The 22,480-nt window shown below is 38.7% G+C and overlaps 1 protein-coding gene across 3 annotated transcripts in view; it reads left to right on the top strand.

Annotated features, from left to right (window-relative positions):
• Positions 1-22,274, top strand: part of RMDN2 (regulator of microtubule dynamics 2) — a 79,556-nt gene extending 57,282 nt beyond the window's left edge. For all 3 annotated transcript variants that reach the window (XM_070512243.1, XM_014832940.3, XM_070512244.1), the window contains exons 6-11: positions 925-1,000; positions 1,706-1,783; positions 4,922-5,020; positions 10,922-10,975; positions 11,064-11,144; positions 21,894-22,274. In XM_070512243.1, coding sequence (XP_070368344.1) covers positions 925-1,000; positions 1,706-1,783; positions 4,922-5,020; positions 10,922-10,975; positions 11,064-11,144; positions 21,894-21,947 — 442 coding nt within the window. In that variant the 3' untranslated portion in view covers positions 21,948-22,274. The remainder of the gene's footprint in view (positions 1-924; positions 1,001-1,705; positions 1,784-4,921; positions 5,021-10,921; positions 10,976-11,063; positions 11,145-21,893) is intronic.
• Positions 22,275-22,480: the final 206 nt, after the last annotated feature.

Raw genomic sequence — 22,480 nt, 5'->3', positions numbered from 1 at the left:
AATTCTTCACTTCATTTTTGTTCTTGAAAATTATGATTATCCACAGAAACGATTGAGATAACACCTGAAAGTACATTTTTCATTTCAGTTATGACAATGCAAGTAAAAATTAACACCTAGTCTTGAAATATTTAAGTAAATGAATATTTTGCCTCAGGCAGAAACAGTCTGAAATACCCCAAAGACTTTTGCATAGAGAGAAACACTCTGTGAAAAGTCATGTATCCCCCAATTTTTAGAGTAAGCGAATTGCTGATCAAATATTGTACCCAATTTATAGTCAAATAACTATTTATATAAATTTTATATTCCCCATGGAAAAAAGGTAAATAATCCATGGGATGCACTATTCTAGAGTAATGCAGTGTTTCCAAGGAAGGATTGAAGGACATGGGAAATTTTTTGAAAAAACATATTCTAAAATTACCTTTAACTTTGTCTATAGTCATGATATTTATTTTTATTTTCAAATGACATTGAAAGAGGCTAAGAAATTTTTATTTTTATTTTTAGTAACAAGGAACAAGGATCTGATGACACAATGTATTTTTCAATTTAATGTTTATGTGATTAGACTTTTTCTGCGAGCCTCTTGGTGACTTTGATGTTGCTGATAGTGGTGGCAGCAGCCAACATTTCTAGAAACTCACTCTGCGCCAAGCACTGTTCTAAGCGATTGCATGTTGTAGATATTTTACCCTCACAATGTGCATATGAGACAGATGGTGTCAGAATCCCCAGTTATAGATGAGGAAACTGGCCTCATGTTGATGTCAAGTATTTATTATCTTTAGGGCCCCTGTATCTATATGAATACTTCTGTTAAATATTAGTGAGTGATTCAGAGATTTTTTTTTTAAATGTTACATTTGGTTGTATTTGATTAAAAGTTCACATGATATCCACTGTTTTTATCCTTTTCAGGTATGCGATTTTGTGTGGCTACGTATCAGAGTTTGAAGGCTTACAAAACAAAATCAACTATGGACATCGCTTCAAGGTATTTCTTGGTATCAAAAATGTTTTAATGTAGCTATATGTTCCATTAACAGTTACAAACCAAATTATTCAACAAATTAATCTCTAGGAATTTATCTTTTTTCATTTAAGTGAAATGATAGTCTTTAAATAGTACTGTGCCAAAAAGAAAATCAAACTATTTGGGTGATTGAAGATATTATTACTCTAGTAATGCACATATACATCATTTATAATAGGCCTCTCATTATAATAGCTCAATAAATAACCCCTTGGGGCCAATAATTATTGGGACGGGCAAAGAATTCTTTGTTTTCCAGCTCCCTGTAACCATTTTGACAAGGTCAAAGGAGTAAATTCCTCTACTGCCCAGTTCTACTGTTTTTTCCCCCATTATACCCTAATCATTTGATACTTGCCTCTGACTCAGTAAGTCATGGGCAAGTCATGGGCAGACAAAAATGTGACTTGGATGTTTTCTATTTTTATAGTTACATTTTGGCTTTAAATTATCTGTAGTCTTATTAAATCATAGTCACAGTTTTGGTTTTAGTTGTAGCAATCATTTTTAATAATTGAATTATCGATAAGACTTAATTGTATTAATGATAGGGATTGGGGAGGGAAAGAAACAACATTGTAAAGCTCCTTTGAATTTACTGGGCACAGTTCCATTCAGCACCTCCTGAAACTGGGGAGATGATATTTCTTTTGCATTTTCTTTCAGGAACATCTGGATAAAGCAATCCAATTTTTACCTGAAGAACCCTTTTTGTATTACCTAAAGGGAAGATACTGTTATACTGTAAGTTGATTGCTTTTATCTATAAATCTTATTTGAATATACTATGATTATATGCTGTATTTTCAGTGACATTCATTCTTTTACTGTTTTATCTAGTGCCTACTGTGGGGAAAATGATAAAGTCAACACATTTTATGAGTTTATAATTTATATATTTATATACTGTGTTATATACAACATATGGTTTTACATATGTATGTATATTTTTTTTCCTTTCCTGCCTTTCCATTTCCCCTTGAAACAGTCACATTGTCTCCCTTCATGCTCTCTCGGGTAGTGATCAAGCCACCTACACACATGCGCACCCTGTATCAGTGCACTACTCTCTGTTTTGTAGGAGGACTTTTGTCATTTATGAGAGTTTAATGAGCATAAATTATGTGCTCACTGGCCAGAAGATAGATAAAACCCTGTCCTTGTCTTTAAGGAACTTAATTTAGAAGGGGACGTGAGATGTATAGAAATAAATAAAGCCAGCTGGTAAGTCTAAGACCCAGTGTCTTAAATGACATTCGTTTATGGGAAATTAACAGAATGTGAAAACGTATCTTAAGAGACACATGACAAAATTACCATGAAGAGAGATGCTATTTCTGGATGAGAAAATTAGCGTAGGCAAAAGAGGAAGCTTTTTAATTGAGGCTTGAAGAGGTTTAGGGATGAAGAAGGATGCCTACTTTTATTGAACATCTGTTATATGTCAGATGTACATTTTATACTTTATATTTCTAATCTCGTTTAATACTCTAACAGCCTTGTAAGCAGTTTTACTATACCAGTTTTAAATGTTAGGAATCTGAGTTTTCATGAAGGTAGGAAACTCCTCTATGGTCTGAAAACCTTTGACCCAACCACACGTGAGTCTGGGGCTTGAATGTGCTTTGTTTGTTTATGATTAAAAAACCCAAGAGGGAAATTTTAATTCAAAATAGAACCTGATTTTCATGCTGTAGACAAATGGCAGAAGCTACTGTTCATCCTCCCTGGAGGAAGGTACATTCACACAGGCCTCATAAACTCTAACAGAGTGGCCCAACGCTGGGGGCTCACAGTAAAAAATAATGGAATATACAAAGAAATAAGCCATCAGGAATGATAGTCAACAGAAAGAAACAAAAAAGAAAACCCAGAAATAGATTGAAAGGACTTAAGATTTTGTAAACATGGAACACAGAATATTAAACAGCTATCTATATAATGTTTTTTTAAAAGTAAGAGGAATTGGGGAAAAAAATGGATGAGGAGCATGAGACTACAAAAATGACCAGGTAGATTTGAAAAAAATGAAACAACTTTTGAAATAGAAAGTATATTATTTGACATTAAAAGAAAAATCAATGGAAAGACTTAGCACTAGATAGGTACCACTAAAGACAGAATTCGCGAACTTTAAGATAAATCTGGAAAAGTTACCTGGAGTGCAGCACAGAGGAACAAAGAAATAGAAAATATGAAGGAGAGGTAAAAAGACAAGGAAGGTAAGTAAGGACACCACAGAGTGGTAAATTTTTACCCACCTCCGTTGGTAATTAATAGAACAAGAAGACAAAAAACAAAAGAAGGATTAGTAAGTATATAAAACATTGGAGCCTCACATTTAATAAACTTGATCTAATAAACATATATGAAAATATGTACCAAAACATTGGAGGATACACATTTTTCAAGCCTACGTAGAATGTTACAAAATTTGCCATATATGAAGTCATAAAGCAAATCTTAATAAATTTCAAAAAATTGACATCATACAGAATTTCTGATCATCATGCAATTAAATTAGAAATTCAAAAACAAAACAAAAAATAAATCTTGAAACTAGGAATAATAGGAAATGATAATTAAAACCACAAGGAGATACCATTTTATTCCTACTCATTTGATAAAATTTAAAGATATCAGTATGATATATTGCAAGAATTTGAAGCAACAAAAGTTCTTACATTGTTGTGGGAGCATAAACTGATGCAACCACCTTGGGAACAATAGGGTATTATCTTTTAAATTTAATGATGGCTACCATTTGACCCACACTGGTGCCTACCCTAGCAAACTCTTGCAAATGTGCTCTAAAGGCTTGTTCAAGAATGCCTGTAGCAGCCTTGTTCTTAAGAGAAAAAAAAATGGAAATGACTCAAATGTCCATTGACAAGAGTGGATGAAAAATCATTGATGTATGTTTAAGTGATGGAATATTTCACAGATATTTAAAAGGCTGGATTTCAGTTACACTCGTCAACCAGGATGAAATCGTAAAACTATACTGTTAAGTGAAAAAATGTCATAGAAAGAAATAAACAACATGATATTATTTTTTAAAGTTCAAAAACAAAAATAAGCATAGCAGTAAGTAACATTATGTAGAAAAGCAAGGGCATAATTTTTTTTAAATGGAGGTTAATGGCTACCTAGAAACCTTGACGAAGGGATTGGGAAGGAAGACACTTGATGGGGTTGGGGAGAGCATCCACTGCATCAATGCCCTTTTAAGTATTCGTTTCTGAATTTGTTTAGTCTTTCATGATAAACGTCTAACACTCATCTTTGGGAAAATGTTAAAAAGAAAGCAAAAAATAAATAGTAATATGAAATTTAATTTTGGTGGTTATTGGTTAAAAAAATTTCTCCTGGATTGTAAATATGTATACGGGACCCTCACTTTACACTCCCTCTGGGTTGCGGATCCTCATTCTAGTTATGTTTCTGAGATGCTGCCCTCTGGGTCAGGTTGGCAGCATGGAGTAGGCAGGAAGAGAGCAAAGGCAGGGTCTTCTGGCTGCTGCACTCGGTGCCAAGAAATACTGCTCTGTGGTCATCTCAGAATCATGAATCAGATGAACAAACAAGATCAGAGTTCCCCACCTCCACCCCTTTTTCTGGTTGAACACAAATCTTATCCTGAGTATTTCAAATTGATGTTTTAACCAGTGCTTTTAGAGCTCATAGTTTGTTAGAATTATGAAAAAGGAAGGCAAAATATTAATACCATAAAGGTGACATCTCTCATATGTATTATTTATGGATAAGTATTTATACTTATATGCATATATGTACATATACACACACACATCTAACTGGGGAGAGATTATTCACTCAAAAGGTGAACAGTTTTCTAAGAGTGATGTTGCTCTATATTTTCAGGTCTCGAAACTGAGCTGGATTGAGAAAAAAATGGCTGCTACTCTGTTTGGAAAAATACCATCCTCAACTGTAGAAGAAGCTTTGCAAAATTTCCTTAAGGTATCTTTTGTCTATCCATTCTTTTAGTGTCAAGCCAGCTACTGTCTGCACCAGTCCCTCCTACCCTTGTTTTCAAGGAAATCTTTCTGTTCTCGTTGGGTAGATCTAACTGAAGCCCCAGTTTGAATCCTAATTTTGGCATGTTCTGTTTTAAGCCTCTCATAATGTGAGTTATGTTTTAAATCCAAACTACTTCTTAGAGCAGCTAGTTATGCCCTAGGTCCTGGTGCGGCAGCCCTTACTACCACATCCGAGAGCAGCTCTGCAGGGCACGTGAGTATGTGCAAAAGCATTCATGCCCTGATTATTGGGCTTGGTCCCGAATACTCCTGATTAGCTAATATAGAAACAGGTTAATCTTAAAGAGCTGAAAGATGCCAAAAGAAAGAGTTATTTTAAAAGCCATCCCATAAGTTGCAGACAGTTCTATGGAACATTCTTGGGGCATCAAACCAAACCAGTATTTTCATTCCTGACTTAAAAATGTATAATTGCTATGCTAATAAAATGCTGAACAGTAATATGTGTGTGTGTACAGATGTAAATGTGTAATATCCCACCCATATAATCGACTTCCTGTTGGGCTAACATTCTCTGAAACCAATTATAGAATTATACACACTCAGATATTTTTTCTTTCCCCATCTACTTGTTGCAGATGTGTAACAATATAGACAAAATCAGGCTCTGAATGGTTTTGTACAACATATTGTGCATGTTAATATTTTTGTTATATTTTAGGGATCGATTTTGTAAAACTGAGAAGGGATTTAAGATCATATGGTCTAAGATGGCAAATAGGTTTCATCACACTTTCCATCTCTGAACAAGGGCTAGTGGCTGCCTAGAGTGCTTTGTGAAAAAATAAGTGTTCTGAGATTAAGCATGAGCCCAGCAGAAAAACATGCAGGAAATAGAAGCACAAGGGCCATACGTTTCTTATTTTTTATTTAATATGATCTTTTTCATTTTATGAAAAAGAGAATCAAGACCTCAGGAGCTCAGTTTTTTCCAGTGTCATACAATGGCAAATCAAAAATGTGAATGAAGCCTAAGACGTCATCATCCCCATTCTTCACTTTTTTCCACCACTGAGAATTACTTCTCCCATTTTAAATTTTATAAGAATATAGATCGTGGTATATTTAAGATAAATGATTTATAAAAGGCTCTAAGTTAATTAGCAAAAATGTCACTTGAACTTGAAATTCATTTCTTCATAGTATCAAAATTATAATTGGGGAGTTGGGTTTTCAGGACATTGCACAGAAGTTCTTAAGGTGCTAATGTACCTGAATTATTGCACAGATAAAATCAAAATGATAACAGGCACAGTAATGCAGAGGTGGGGACTGCAAGCTCGGGAAACAGACCACCTGGTTAACTCAGTGCTGCCCCTTCCCGGCTGATGAACACTGGTTCATCATTGATAAAATCCTCTCTCTCTCAGTTTAGTCTGTCACATGGAGGTAATAGGTCCTGACTCATAGTATTATTGTGAAGATTAAGTAAGTTAATACAAGTAAATGGCTTAGGGGGTGCCCAGCACCCAGTAAGTGCTCAATGAAAGCTCACAAAATTTTAACTTCATTAAAATGCAAACACCTTGGCAGACCATCTTGAGGACCTCACTATTCCGTCATGACTTAGATTCTGTCTGAACATGCATTCCACAGTGTTTGTCAAGAGAGTGAGAAGTCACGTACAACTAGATATACAACTATGTACTGGGGCTTTGGGGAGGAAAAAAAAAAGTGAGAAGGCATCAGGAGTGCTTCTCCCCGTATTTACTGCAACGACTGAGGGTACTGAGAGTGCTGAGGGCTGAGTGTGGAGGAACTGAGAAATCTGGGAGGCGGAGGGGAGGAAGAGCAAGCAGCACAGACCTTGCATCCCACCCCCGGGAAAGTCCGCAACGCCTGGTCCTGACAGGAGGTCATGTTCTTGGAACCCAGACTCTAGGACTCCTTGCCCTCACTCTGTCCCTACAAAGAGGGTTCACAGGGGCCAGGAAGGTATCCCCAGAGCCATCCACTTTGGTCCTGTAGAGGTCAAGAGCATTGGCTTTAGAATCAGACAGTTTGAGACCTGAGCCTTTTCCTGTCTGTATGACGTGGGCATGTTTCTCTATTTCAGCTACTCTTAAATTCCTCATTTGTAAAGTAGGCATAATAATACCTACTTTATATGGTTTTGTGAAGATTGCATAAAATAACATATGTCATTTTCTAGGCCCAGGGTCTAGCATGCTAAGTGCTCTAACTAAAAATAAATGTTAGCTGCTATTCTTTTGCTCTTGTAACAGGTGAAACCTGGTCCTCCACAGCCTCATAGCATCTAGGAGGGTGGTTTTAGACCAGGAGTCACCTGTGAATCCCCTGTGGGAATTGTTTCAAACTATAGCATGCTTTCCACCTCATCCAAAATTCTGGCTTGATTCCCTTAGACAGTGGTTCTCAACCGTGGCATACATTAGAATCATCTGGAGAGCTTTAAAACATGCCAGCCCAGGCCACAATCCAGCCTAATTATTTCAGAATCTCTGAATATATTATGGTACGGTTCATATGCAATAAAATGCACCCATTTTAAGTGTTTAGTTCAGTGAAGTTTGACAAATTTGTATGCTCATGTAATCACCACCATTTCAAGATATAGAACATTTCCATCAGCCTAGAGATTTATCTTTGCCCTTTTGCTGTCAGTTTCCCCCACTCCCTGCCCCAGGCAACCACTGATCTGCTTCCTGTCACTTTAGATTAGTTTTGCCTATTCTAAAATTTTATATAAATGGAATCATAGAGCTTGTACTTTGTGTATATCTAGCTTCCTTAGCTCAGCATGATGTTTTGGACTTCATTCATTTTAATGAGTGTATCAGTAGTTCCTTTTTATTGCCTAGTAATATTCCATTATATGGCTATACCATAATTTCCTTAGGCATTTACCTATTGGTTAACATCTGAGTTGTTTCCAGTTTGGGGCTACTATGAATAGTTTTTGTGAACATTCATATGCAAGATTTTGTGTGGAGACATTTTTAACTTTTTTGAGTAAGTACCTGGGAATGGAATTGTTAGGTCAGTATGGTAAGTGTTTTGAAAGCTTGGTCAGTGTTTTTGAAGCTCTCAAGGCAGCCCATGGCATGGTTGAGAACCACTGGACCAGTGGATGGGTATGCATAGTTGGTGACAGGTGTGGCAGTGTTGGGGGACAGGCCACACTGATCTCACCCACATGTGATTCCTGGATCTCCCTTAGTGGTTTCACCAACTGCAAAGCCTTCTGTGTCTTGATGTGATGGAGGGCTGCTGCATGAGGTTATGAGATGTTCTAAAACAAAGCTAATTTATTTAGCAATATTTGTTAAGCACATACCTGGTACCAAACACAGCGTCTAATGTAGGGAACACAGAAATAACCAACAAAGCTCCTGTTTTGAGGGAAATTGGACAGCCAAGACTAAGTAGACAAGTACAATAGTCCCTGCCAGGTGTTATGATAGAGTGTTCTAAGAGCCTAGCTAGAGACTGCCCCTTAATTAGAACACTGTCCTGTGTAATGCTACCTTCCTTGTCATTCAGCTAAGGCCTTAAGGTCAGAATCTGCTCCATTTGAGGAATTTGGTGGTGTTAGGAGCCTGCCTGTTCCTTTGTGCTTCTTTTTTTTCCCCCCCAGTGAGAAAGATTGGCCCTGAGCTAAGATCTGTTGCCAATCTTCCTCTTTTTGCTTGAGGAAGATTGTTGCTGAGCTAACATCTGTGGCAGTCTTCCTCTATCTTGTATGTGGGATGCCGCCCACATCAGCATGGCTTGATGAGTGGTGCATAAGTCCACACCCAGGGTCCAAACCTCTGAATCCCGGGCCACTGAAGCGGAACGCACAAACTTAACCAGTAAGCCACCAGGTTGACCCCTGGGCTTCTTTTTTTTTTTTTTTTTTTTTACCCATAAGCACAAAAAAGATGTTCTGATTTATGATCATTCTGGTTAATTAAACATTAAGTGTTAAGGTATATATGCAGAATTAAAGTGCCAACATTAAAGAAATAAGAAGCTGCTTATGTACATATGTTGGGGCAAGTTGTCCAGATAGGATTTGGACAGACTTGGGGCAGCTACTGGACATAGAAGAAGGTACAATTGAACAAAGTTTAATCTAGGTCTTTCGGATTAGAATGGCTCAAGTAATGCACTGAGTAAACTGGAGTAGAAATGGAAATAATTGGATAAGAGAGAAGAAACAAGAGAGCCAGCCTCCATCAGCACCATGGATGGCTCGAGAGGCCGTTCAAGGCTCCAGCTAGGACTGAACTTGACAACTTCCTTCAATCTGTCGGCAGCCTTGCTGTCTTACTAGCAGGTTCTAGGCCAGATCCACACACTGTTTATCTACTTGATCTTAAAGAGTTCTGCCCAGTCTGGCTCCCCAGCCCGAGAGACTTGGTCCCCCTCTTCCCAGGACCCTTCCCTTTGACTCTGTAGATGGTAAATGTCCTTTACAAGGGATGTGCTCTGGCAGGGTGTTGGAGCAATCCTCAGCACTCTGGCTCTTGGCTTCCCCTCTGTTAGTGTCTACCTTTAAAATGTATATATCCTTTCGCTCATCAATTCAACTTCTAGGAATCTCTCCTGCAGATATAATCAGACATGTACACAAGCATATCAGAGCAAGTATGTTCTTTGATCGTTATTAGTAATATTGAAAAATAAGTCTAAAAGTATAATGGGGAATGCTTAATTATGGTATAATGTGTAGTATGAAGTACAGCTCTTAGGAACAATGAGGTGGATCTGTGTATCTAACATGAAATGTGGCTGTGATATGTTGTAGAAAAAAAGTTTTGGACTAATATGTAGAAAATGGTCCCCTTTTAAAAAAAAAAAATTATCTTTTTTTTGGTTTGCCTGTGCTTGGTAAAAGATCTGGTAGGATGCGTGTGAATTGTGGTTACCACTGGGGAATGAGATTGAAGTTGAGGATAAAATTAGAATGCAAGAACTTTCACTTTTTAATTTTGGAAATGTCTGGACTGGTCGTATCTTGTAAAACAAGCTTTTTTTTGTAAGTTTTTAAAAATATTCATCTTCTTTTGTGTTCTGCATCCCTCTGGGTTAGGGACTGGGGTCAGGTTACTTGCCTAGACCTTTACAATAGCAAAAGCTGACTCTGATGCAGAGATTGACTTAGGTTCTAAGAATGGCTGTCTGGCAGTAATACCATCTACCTGAAAGAATTCTCATTTACCAGGGATAAAGAAAAGGAACTGGTACCTAAGAGATTAGTAGATGAGGAGTAAAGTACCTTCATAACACTCACTTATTAAAATCTGCAAGTACATCTACTATTTGGGCTAGTTGTTTCAAGGATCACTTTTCTTTGGAAGTACTTGATGTGAGGGACTTCACATATTATTCCGCTCTTATGAAATGTGTTGAAATCATAAGAAATCAAATATTAATGTAGTGGAAGATGCTTGCCATGGGATAGCTGTCACGCTCTACTCTCCTTTCCTTAAATAGACTGTGAAACATAGAGGACTTGTCCTGGGGAGAATGTATCACCAGTTGTTCTTGTTCTTGAAAGGAAAAGAGAGAAAGGAGAGAGAAGAGGAAGTGAGGAAGATGCTTACACAAAGGAATCCCCAAACCTTAAACTATCTCATTGCGTTGTAAGCTTTCTGACCATAGTAATAATTTCATTTTAATGAAATTAAAAGCTGTATTTCCACCCAAAGGATACTTGAACTGATAAAACAATTCAGATCTGACAACCAACCTAAAGTCTTAGGGTAATTTCGTTAATATTTGATTTATTGAAATATATCCTCTTCACTTATTGTTATTGTTGTTGTTTTAATATGGCCCTGTTATTCTCTTTTCTGTTTTCTCTGAAAATCAGGTTGAAGAACTACACCCTGGTTTTTCTAAGTCCAATTACATGTTCTTGGCCAAGGTAATAAAAACTATTCTTTTTAAGATCACTTTGAATCCCTTACATAAATATGTGATTACCTTTAATATTGATTATTTTTTATTTCTAGTGTTATATCGACCTTGAACAAACTAATGATGCTGTGAAGTTCTGTGATTTGGCAGTGTTGCTTCCTTGTGTAAGCAGAGAAGTAAGTCCAAATGGTGACAATGCGTGCCATTTTTTTTTTTTTTTTGAGGAATATTATCCCTGAGCTAACATCTGCTGCCAATTCTCCTCTTTTTGCTGGGGAAGATTGACCCTGAGCTAACATCCATGCCCATCTTCCTCTACTTTATATGTGGGATGCCTGCCACAGCATGGCTTGATAAGTTATGTGTAGGTCTGTGTCTGGGATCCGAATGGGCGAACCCCAGGCTGCTGAAGCAGAGTGCACGAACTTAGCTGCTACACCACTGGGCTGGCCCCAGTGAGTGCCTTTATTTTGTCAGTACTATTCCAGCTTCAAATATGAACAACTGGCTTAGACACATCTGGAGTTTTCTTCTATCCTAAAACATTTTGACTTGGATTTAACGTGTGCTATGAAGTTTTAGGTTGCTGTAGGTAACCCTTCACGGGGAGATCCCGGTTATCTTTAGGGACATACAAATCATGGGCTAGCAGTTAAAACATCCTGATGCTTGTGAGGTGTTAGACAGCAGGGGATGAGATAAGCCCCACTAGGAAGGAGAGAGAACAGCATAATTCTGGGGAGCTGGTGATTAAACTACCATAGGCAGCCAACGAGCTGGACAGGCTGCCCACATTGGAGCAAGAGTGGTGTCCTGGGGTTGCCATCATCAATCCCCAACTCACAGCAGGGTGTGGCTATCCTATCCAAGGCCAAGAAGAAGATTAAAAATATGTATTAACATTTTCTTGGTCTTTGAACACCATTAATGAAAAAAGAAACTCACATTACTTCTTGCTCTTTTATTCACTATTTCAGGATTCTGGAGGTGCTCTAAGTTTTAGGAATTTCACAGAGTTAACAGCTCAGTCTTTGTTCCTGTGAGTCATTTACTGATACTGGGGGAACAAAAGGAAATAGATAAATGTTTTCCTGCTCCCTTCTCATACCACCAAACATTATCATCCTCTGAGTCACAACTGAAAAGAAATAGCCAGACATAAACACTCTTCTCTGTTAGGGCAGTACAGGCTCCAGCGTTTGCTGTGATCTGGAATATAAACATGAAAGACGTACCCATTGCCCCTAGGAGCTTATACCCCAGAAGAGAACATAAGCTACATATCCAAGTAACTACAGCTCAGAGTTGAAAGCCTAAAGTGCTAAGAGAGGTAAAAATCATTGGTTATGGAGATATTGAAAAGGGAGAGGTTATTTTCTTGTAGAAGAAACAGGGTAGCATCAGAGGTAGATTTTGAAGATGTATATAATGTGGAGGTGTGGGCCAAACACGTCGCAGATTGTGAACAAAGGCACAGGGGTGGAAAAGCAAAGATCTGTTTGCCTGGAGTGGAAGGAATGCTCAGGGCGGTCATGGGAAATAAGGCTGAAAAGGAGAAGTGAAACAAGACCTGCCCAGGAGCTTCAGCGTTCAGGGATGCTGTGTCTTCACACAGGGCTGATAAGGTTCCACTGGGCCTTTCAGCAACCACCTGTGTGAGGTCTTGGGCTGCTTAGGTGTGTTTTCTGGATGTTTGGGATCTCCTACAGGATCGATTGGCATTCTAACTCAAATCCCTCAGTTGGTTCTCTTGGTTAACAGGAGGTGTGAAACAGCACAGTCTCAGCAACAGCTCCTCCAGAAGACAGTTTGTGTAATTTTTTCAGCAGAAAACAGATTTTGTCACTCTAGTTGCTTGCTCCATATTGGTGACTGGGATCCTACTGTCTTTTACCTGAATGGTATCAGTTGGGTCACATGCAGTCATTTTAAGCAAGATGTCTACGCATTCTTATTAGAAGGTGAGATTAGAATACAATATGATTATGAAATATAATACCTGGTTTGACATGCAAATGTTTATGCATAAAATTTAGAGCTCTCACAGAAGAGCTAAATGTTGATGATCCTCAGGGTTTGGTCCTTAGTCCCTAAGTCTATGGTCTCCTCTCCCCTTTCCTCCTCCCTGCCTCCCCAAAACTATCCTCCAAGCTCCAAATTCTGTCTACCTGCCAGGAGTCCTCAAATTTATATCTATAGACCTCTCTTCTGAGCTCTAGACCTGATTGTCTTGATTATCCAACTTCCTGCTGATGTCTCCACTTGGCTGTCTTGCAGACATCTCAAAGTTACTCATCATCAAGCCTTTGGATCTGCTTTCCTCCATCTTCTCCTCTTAGTAAATGGCACTTCCATCCACTAATTGGGAAAACTGAAAATCATCCTTGACACCTCCTTCTCCCTCAGCCCCCCAACCCAGACATCCACTCAGTCACCAAATTCTTAGAATTCCTCTTCTAAGACATGCCTTGAGCCATCTACCTGCTCTCTCTCTATGGCCACCACACTGAGCAGGGCACCCACCCGCTTTCACCTGAACTACAATTGTGCCAGCCCCCAACTGGTCTCCTCACAGCTTCCTTGCCACCCGCCAGGTCATTCTTAGCTCTCAATAGCAGCCAAAGCAACAGATTCGACATAAACCTCAACATGTTACTTCCCTGCTTTAAAATCCTTTGCTTTTAGGATGGAGTTCAAAATTTTTAGCATGCCATTCAAGGCTCTGATCTAGCTCCTACCAATCTCTCAAGCTTCATATGTTTCCCCCCTCTCCTCCCCTCTGCACTATGTTCGTCCCTACCTAGCAGCCTTAGGATATATTGTCCCCTCTTCCTGAAACACTCCCACCCAAACCCTCCACTCCCTTCACCACCTTTAATCCTGCTCATCCTTCAAATCTCATCGTAAAGGTCATTTCTTCAGAAAAGACTTCCTTGACACTCCCCAGGCAAGAGAATACCTCATCCTTTTTCTTCACATTTAGCACCATTGTGATTATATAGTTATTTGTATGCTTGTTCCATGAAGGTAGCAGCTGGATGTGCTTCATTCACCACTCTGTTCCTAGTGCAAGGATAATGCCCGGCATGTGATGAGCACTCGATAGTATTGTTAGGAAGAAAAGACTAATACCATGCAAATTAAAGTAATAGTGTGAATAGTAATCATAAATAGGACTAGTAATAAAAGTAACTAAGAAAGCTGGACACTGTGGAAATATTTATGTAATAAGCAAAAGAGCATTAGCAAATATTTCCCACATTCTTTTTCCAGTAATGTTTCTATTTGTATTCCTACCACTTTTATTTCGAGTAGTAAATGTACTGTCAAGAATATCTCAATTTCGTTTTCAATTAGAAAATAGAATGAGGTGAGTTATCTGTAGTAGCCCCTGTCTCTATAAAGTTTTTCCAAATTGAAGTATACCCCATTAGTGATGTTCCTGACCAGTTTATTCATTTTTAAGATGTCTAGCAATGCCACTAATTACAATGACAACAACCCAGCCATTAATTTTCTCTCCTTCACATGAACTTGCATAACATATTTGTTTCTTTCTTGTGGCACTTGTAACCTCTTCCTGGTCTTGTAGTCATTTGTGAACATGTCTTCCTTCCCTCTCAGCTCATCACCCTGCACTTGATATTGAGAATGTCAGTTAGAGCCCAGGTTCATGCATGGAAGCAGAACTTGAAACTACAGTATTTTATTATTCATGTGGACTTTTCTTGACCCTGGGAAGGTAATCTCAGGTCCTGAGAAACATGCCTTGCTTAAAATAAAAGGGATTCCTGTGTCTAAGGCAGTGTGAGGATGATTGCTGAAAGAAATCATGACTACACCACAGCCTGAAAGTTGTTTGCCTGGAGGAAGTGTTGAAGTTAGTGACCTGGAGTATACCGAGAAAGCTCAAAATTTGAAAAGCATTATGTAACATTCTGTTTTACGATGAAGGAGGTGCTAACCTGGTAAAGAAAAAAACTATTTTAAAATTGTTGTAATATTTTGAAGTGACATTAATTGCTCTCATAAGACAAACTCTCAGGATAGTAAATACAATGTATCAGCAACAACCACAGGAAGAAGTGGACTCTGGGAGTGCTGAAAGGAAGAATACTTCATATTTAGCAAGCGGGATGGTTGTCTGTGAAGTCGCCTGTTGTTTACAGTCCTGGGCTGCATTTCCAACCTGTTAGATTTAGAATCATCCCTCTTATTAGTAACCACTCTTAGTGATAAAATCTTAATCCTGCTTTAAATGTTCTATCTTAATTAAGACCTCATATTTGACTATCTTAATTAAGACATTGGTTTTTCAGATATGTTTAGGAAATATAATTAGTCCGCAAATATTCACCCTGCCTCCCTGTTAGACAGGAATGCTGCAGCTCAGAGTGAGGAGTGGGGTCACTTACAGAAATCCATCAAGGTGGTCCAGGGTCTCATTTAATAGAAATTCTTATTTGCCTATTTCTTTCTGGTTTGAACTTATTTCTTATAGATTAACTTATGTGTGCTATCCATGCCTGGAGAATTTATTCTTCCTTCTACATTTAAAAGTAGTTAATAAGGCTGTTGCAGGATGGACAGAATTCTCCCGCTGTCTGAACAGACATTTTCATGAGTTGCAGGCAGGGGTGTTATTCTGTTTACAACCTCCTATTTCTACTCTTTGGCTCTTACCTTCTGTTCATTTACCTTCAAACTATGTTGTTTCTTAAGCTTTCTCAAGGTATAATGATCTTGGTTGTATTCTTTAAGTTGATCTTAAAAACACGTTAAAGAAATTTCTTAGACCTACTTTTAATTAATCTTCTTAAAATAACTCATGACATAGCATCAGTTTGGGATCAGTCATTCTTAACCAGTGCTCAGTCTAGTAAAGGTAATGTTTGATAATCATTACCTAAATGCTACGAGTATAACAATTTAATATAAATAAGTCTGTCTCTTATTTATCCAAAGTCTTTAGCAGACAGCATTGATGTCTTTTCCAAAAACATTTATCTCCCAATACTTTCAGATCAAATAAATCTATATTTTTTAATGTGTATGTTTGATTGAGTGAAAAAGATTATCTTTACTCATTTCTAATACAAATATGGTGATGCTCTTCTAGAGGCTTGAGATTCAATGAGAAAAAAGCAAATACTGTATTTGCCACCCTGAATTCTGTGGTCTAGTGGGAAAGACAGGCCCTGAAGAAGTAATAGCAATAAAGTATGATGAGTGTTATGGAAATGAAAACACAGAGATGTATGAGAAAATAAAACTGGGACTGCACCCTGGACCAGGGGCTAAGAAAGGCCTTGAGGTTTTGATATGTAACCTGAGATTCTAAGGAAATTAGAATTTAAACCCAGTGATTTAAATCTTTAAGATTTGCTTGGGAGTGGGAGGCTTATTAAAAATACAGATTCCTAGGCTTTTTCTGGAGAGAGAAAGAAGCTCTGAGCTGGAGAGTGTGGTAACACCAACCACAATATCAATGTGATCTCACTCAAGTTTCCATCTGTTTGAGTTCTGCTCTGCTGGCTTAGTGCTCAGACTGTCCCTGGGTGAGAAAACAGGAAGACAAGTGATGGCTGAATTCTTGACGTTGCAGCTACAGGAAATGGTGACGTTGGTGGACTCCTCAGGAGGAGTGGGCCTGTTGGACCCGTCTCAGAGGAGGCTGTGCAGAGAGGTAATGCTGGAGAAGATCAGTCATCTGGTCTCCCAAGGGATATAAGCTCTGAAAATCAACTGTAACTTCACAGTTGGTGCCAGGGGAAGAGCTGTAGGGGGAAAGGCCAGAATCCAGGCAGGAAAGTCTTACAAACCAAGACATAACTTCCATATAGATATCTATAGGAAGGACCGTCTCATGTGATGGTGAGATTCGTGAGGGTGAGCCCTGTGACTGGGATAAGATAGGAATGCAGCACAATCATGTGCCTTCAGTTTGAGGTGAGAGAAAGTGTGCTGTCTCAGCAGAAAGGCTTGGGTAGTTTGACTTTGGAGAAGAGAGGAATAACCTGAGCTCAAAACCGTAAGCTGAGTTCTGATAAGAGGACATTTGCACAAACATGGTCAATATATCAAGAGCTTGAAACATAATGAAGATCCCAAAATTAATCAAATAGCTATGCAGTTGACATACTACAAAGGAAAATCTTCTGTACATGCAGGAGAGCAACACACTATGTGAATGTAACCAATGTAGCAAAGACATTAACTGGAGATTATCACTGAGTGACCAGCATAGAATTCATGTGTAGAAAAATGAATAGATGAATGGATGTGGGCAAACCTTTACCAGCTGCTCCTCTTTTCCTCGGCAACAGAGGTTTCACACTGGAGAAGAGTTCTTTGAGTATAATGAGAATGGGGCGATATTCACTCACAGCTCCATATTGACTCACCAGGTGTTAACTCACAGTGAGGAGAAATCCTACAAATGTAATGAATGTGGGAAACACTTCAGCCAGGCAGCTCCCTTTTGTTCATACCAGAGAACTCACACAGGAGAGAAACCCTTTGTCTGTGATCAGTGTGGAAATGGCTTCAGTAACAGTTCTTCCTTTCAATGACATGGGTGAATTCATACTGCAGAGAAACCATGTGAATTTCATCTATGTGGTTAAGCCTTTAGTTGATGCTCGAACCTTAGCCCTCATAAGATAATGCACACTGGAGAGAAACCCTGTAAATGTAATGAATATGGAAGAACCTTCAGCCAGACCTCAAGCCTACTCAGAGTAAAACAGGAATGAAAGCAGCAAGTCTTTACCAGAAGGAGGAAGCCATTCAGGAAATACCAGATCATTCATGTTGGAGAAGCAACTCAGTGAAATAAATATGTGAAAACCTTTACTCATACGGCCACACTCCAGGACATCAGAGCATTCTCACTCTATAAAACACTGTCAGTGTCATGAATGAAAGAAAGTCTTCAGTGGTCACATATACCTTAGTCAGCCTTAAAGTTCTTACACTGGTATGTTCCTCAGGCCTCGTCAGTGTAGAAATGCCTTCATCTGGAATTTATATAAGAAAACTCATACTGGGGGGAAAATACTCTATCAAGAGCCCTTTAGAACACATTTCAACATATAATTGAGACTTTTGCCAAAGGGCATATAACTGAAAACAACGTAGTGTAAAGATGTAGAACTGTATACATTCTTGGAAATGTTGAATGCAGAATTTAATAAAACTTAGTAAGCAATAAGATAACCTCTCTCTTCAGTGGATGAATAAAAGTTGTTGATAAAAAATCTGACACATTGGTATTTGTGTTTAAAAATCAGGAAACATGCTAGTAATTGGGGCATTTTTCCTGTATTACATAACTGTTGATCAGTTTCTATTTTTTGTGCAGCTCTAAACGTATTTGCAAAGACTTTGCTCAATCAGAAAACAACTTTTAATGTAACAGAAAAAATATAGAGCACAAAATAATGTGCTCTAATTATTAGTGTTGAAATATATATCTACATGGGAAGGGTGAAGGGAAACACGGACAGATAAGCACATACTTTGTAAATGACTCAGATATCCCAGGTGATAACTGACGTGGGTGGTATACACACCATACTTTATGAAACACTAGAAAACAAAGGCTTGGAGTTAAGAAATATAACACATAAAAGCACTGAGTCAAGTGTACAACATGGCTGAAATGTTGGGTTCTAGAGGGAGAAAAGAGATGAGACCCTTGTATTCCTTTTTCTTAAAGGCAAGGGAAAACCATCATAGGGTCTTAAGCAACAAGTAACACAATGAGCTTTTTAGAAGGGCACAGTAGCTACCATGTAGAGACTGATTTGGATTGGAGGGGAGCAAAATTGGAAGTAAGAATACCATTTAGGTAACTACTGCAATCACACAGAGATGAGATGTTGACCTGGACTAAGAGGATGGCAGTGAGGAATGAAGAGGAGAGGACAGATTTAACAGGTTCTTTACAAGACTCGGAGATTGAATATCCGGGAGTTGGTGGACTCAGGAATGACATGTCAGTTTCTGGCTTGGGAAACTGACCAGGGTAAATGGAGGTACCCTTTATGGACACAGACAATATTGGAGAACCAGGTTTAGTGGAGAAGGTGAGCTCAGTTTTGGACATTTTGAGTTTCTGTTTGTGAGATTTTCAAATCCATAAAGTGATTGGATATTTGGCATGTAAATGATGTCTGGAGATACAAGTACGGCAGAGATCACCCAGTGAGGTTATGTAGTATGTGAAAAGCAGAGGGCCAAAAGGATCAACCTCTGAGAAATGCCAACATGATGGAATGGGCAAGGAAAAGGAACTTACAAGTGAGGGTGAAAGAAGTGGCCAGAGAGGATGAGGCTTCAAAAGCCAAGGGACAGTGGAAGTGGTCAGACAGTCTGGAGAAGTCAGGACTGGAATGAGTCTGTTGAATTTAATGGTGTATATTCATTGGTGATCTTAACCCAGACTGTTTCAGTGGAGCAGTAGAGGTGGAGAGAGGGCAGGGCACCAGAGGTCAGAAAATGCAGTCAGTATGAGGAGACACTCTTCCAATAACTTGATAGTGAAGAGAGGAGAGATGTAAGGTGGAAGTTAAAGGGGTTCTTGAGTTGAGAAATAGTTTTATTTTGGATGGGAACTACAGAAGCATATTTAAATGATAATGAGAAATGACCAGCAAAGAAGGAAGGGTTCAAGAAAGACTGGAGAGAGATGATTGACAGACTGAGGTCCTGAGGAAGCCAGAGAGAATGGGATCCAGAGCACATTAGAGTCCTCTTCTTCATCACAGGCTAGATAGAGAAGTCAGTGGGTTTGTAGATTTGTGAATTTGTAGTGAACTAGGTAGGTACCACAGAGGGAGAAAGGGTTTTAGAGGGTGTTTGGATGGGGAACCGAAGGTGGATAGAAAGTAAGTCAAAGCAGGAGAAAGCTGATAGAGAACCTTAAGGAAAAAGTCACTTAATGAACTTCTTGAAGTTGAAAAATTGGCATGTTGAGAGTAATTGGATAAATGACCCAAAAAGATAGACAGTTATGTTCAAGGAACAGGATGCCTATTTCAGAGGTAGAGCAATTTTAGATCACCACACAGCCCAGGGGGTGCTCACGGGGGTGGTGGGAAAGGACATGAGAGGTGAGGGGATGACCTTCTAAAAGGCTGGCATACACGGTCCATGTTGGGATGGACCCAGTCTTCCAAAAGCCTAGGATACACGGTCTGTGGGAACAATGAAGTTTCCAACAGTGGTGGCAGAACTTGGTGTGGAGAGAGTGACCCAGGTGCCAAGTCATAAAAAATAAGTAAAAATAAAAAGAGAGTGACCAGGAGTTTAACAGCTGTAAGAAATGGTGGAAGGCAATTATTCTCCATTAGCTCTAATCGCCCCCCCCGCCGCAATAATATCCCTCATCTTCTCCCCTACCCCCTAAGAAATATTCTCTTAGCAAATATATTACTTGTTACGCAAAAGTGAGTTTAAAACAAATCTCCTAACAGGAGTTCCAGGGAGCTCCGTAGAAGTGCCTGAGAGAGAGAGGAGGAGAGGGAGGTTGAGTCAAGGCAGAGAAGGCAGAGAAGAGCAGTATTGGGTGAATAGCAAAGAGGATTTACGGTCTGAAAGATGCACATTTTGGACAATGACAGAGGAAATGATTGGAGGTGGGGATTTTAGCTGGCTTTTTGAGCTAAAAAGCCCTGCCAGCGCTCTCTATACATAAAAAAATGAAATCCTCAGGCAGACGGCCTGGAAAGAAGGTGCGCGTGTGTGTGTGTGTGTGTGTGTGTGTGTGTGTGTGTGTTGGCAGTTGGATTGGGGTGAGGGGTGGGGGAATTCTTCTCTGTGGTGCATGAGTGCAAATATTACTAAGCCATGATCTTAATTTTAAATCTTTTATTATAGTTTGTGCATATTCATTTCTTTAGCCATCTCATTGAAATAATTCTCTTATCTACATTGTTCTTCAGTGAGAAATTGATTCCTGGATATGGGAACTGTTACTGTGTCCAGCATCTAACCATTTCTTTAGCAGGCATTTATTTAGGGCCTTCTAGGTGCCAGGCCCTGAGCTAGCCCTGGGGTTACAAAGATAAATATGAATTATGGCTTTTTTATAAGTTCTTTTAAATAATACATTAACATCCTAGATTCGTTAATCGTATTTTCTTACAACCTTCAAAAACTATTGATTTGATGGGAGGTAGACTTCTAGTTGACCAGACTCTACAATAGAATCGTGTATTAAATTTTATGATTAAAACTATTGAAGAACTTCCAGTTTAAAAAAAAATCTAGCTAACGGCTACTTCCAAAATCTGCTTTGTCCAGTTTTCCTCTTCTGTTTATTTTAAATTTGTTACATTCCTTAAATCCTTTCTGACAGGTGCTCAGTAAATGTTGGTTAAGTGGAAAAATGCACAGGAGTATCCTATACTATTTTTAACTTCCACGCTTGTTTTAATGAAATAACAATACATGCGGAGTCCTATAAAGTATATTACATGATTTTTAATCTTAAATGTCAACTACCTGATAAAGTCAATAATGAAATGTGTGTTTGCTTGTCTGGATCTTACAGTGGAATCTCACATTTTTTCAAATCCTGCTGCTCGGGCTAGGACTTCTTCCACATCTTATAGTTGAGGAAGAAAACAGTGTTGTCATTACACGCTGGTGGGATCCCATGTGTCAGCTTACATGGAAGGCTCTGCTTCCTATCCCACCGCCCCAGACCTGATGGAGGAAGAGCCTGAAAATAGCTCTCCACGTTACCCACATTGTCAGAGATCTGAATCATGCCTGGCCCTAAGAAATCCACAGTTTCTGTACAATGGTCTTCCAAAAAGTATCCCCTCACTCCACAAAAATCTGTTTCAAAGTACCTAGAGTGTCAGGTTGAATGTGTATGAATGAAATTTCACTGTGTATTTGTACTTTCTTTACAGGATAGAGAAGCACAGAAAGAGGTGAAGAAAATAAGCACTTTCTTGAAGAGGTAAATAAAGAACTTGCTCTTCAACAAATCAGATGTGGTCTCCTAAAATTTAAACTAATCAAAGTTGTGTTTTTTTTTATTATTTTTTTCTTTTTTGATGTAAGGGTAAATGTGCTCAGATTTGAAAGTAAAACCACATTTCTGCAGAATGCCTTCCACTAGTAGCACTACGAAAGTAATCATGTTGTTTGGAGAAATCTATTTCCTATAATGTCAGTACAAAACGATCTTTAAACATGTATGCTTTATATTTTTCCTATCAGTAAACTATGGTCTTCAGAATATTTCTTTAAATAAAATATTTAATCCAATAAAATGAACTCTAGTAAGTATTCTGTTGTTGCTTCAATGGAGACTACAAAACAAGATAATTTCATTAATGTGGATGAAAAATGGGAAAAAATGAAGGACATGAATAAGTTGTTGATTGTTAGTGCCATCCAGTCTATTCCAACTCCCAGTGACCCTGTGCACAGCAGAGCAGAAACCTGCCTGGTCTTTTTGCACCATCCTCTCACCTTCTGATGCGGTATCAGC

The sequence above is a fragment of the Equus asinus genome, chromosome 6 (genome assembly GCF_041296235.1).
Source record: "Equus asinus isolate D_3611 breed Donkey chromosome 6, EquAss-T2T_v2, whole genome shotgun sequence".
NCBI classification, from domain to species: domain Eukaryota; kingdom Metazoa; phylum Chordata; class Mammalia; order Perissodactyla; family Equidae; genus Equus; species Equus asinus.
This window is presented reverse-complemented; position numbering and strand designations above follow the sequence as displayed.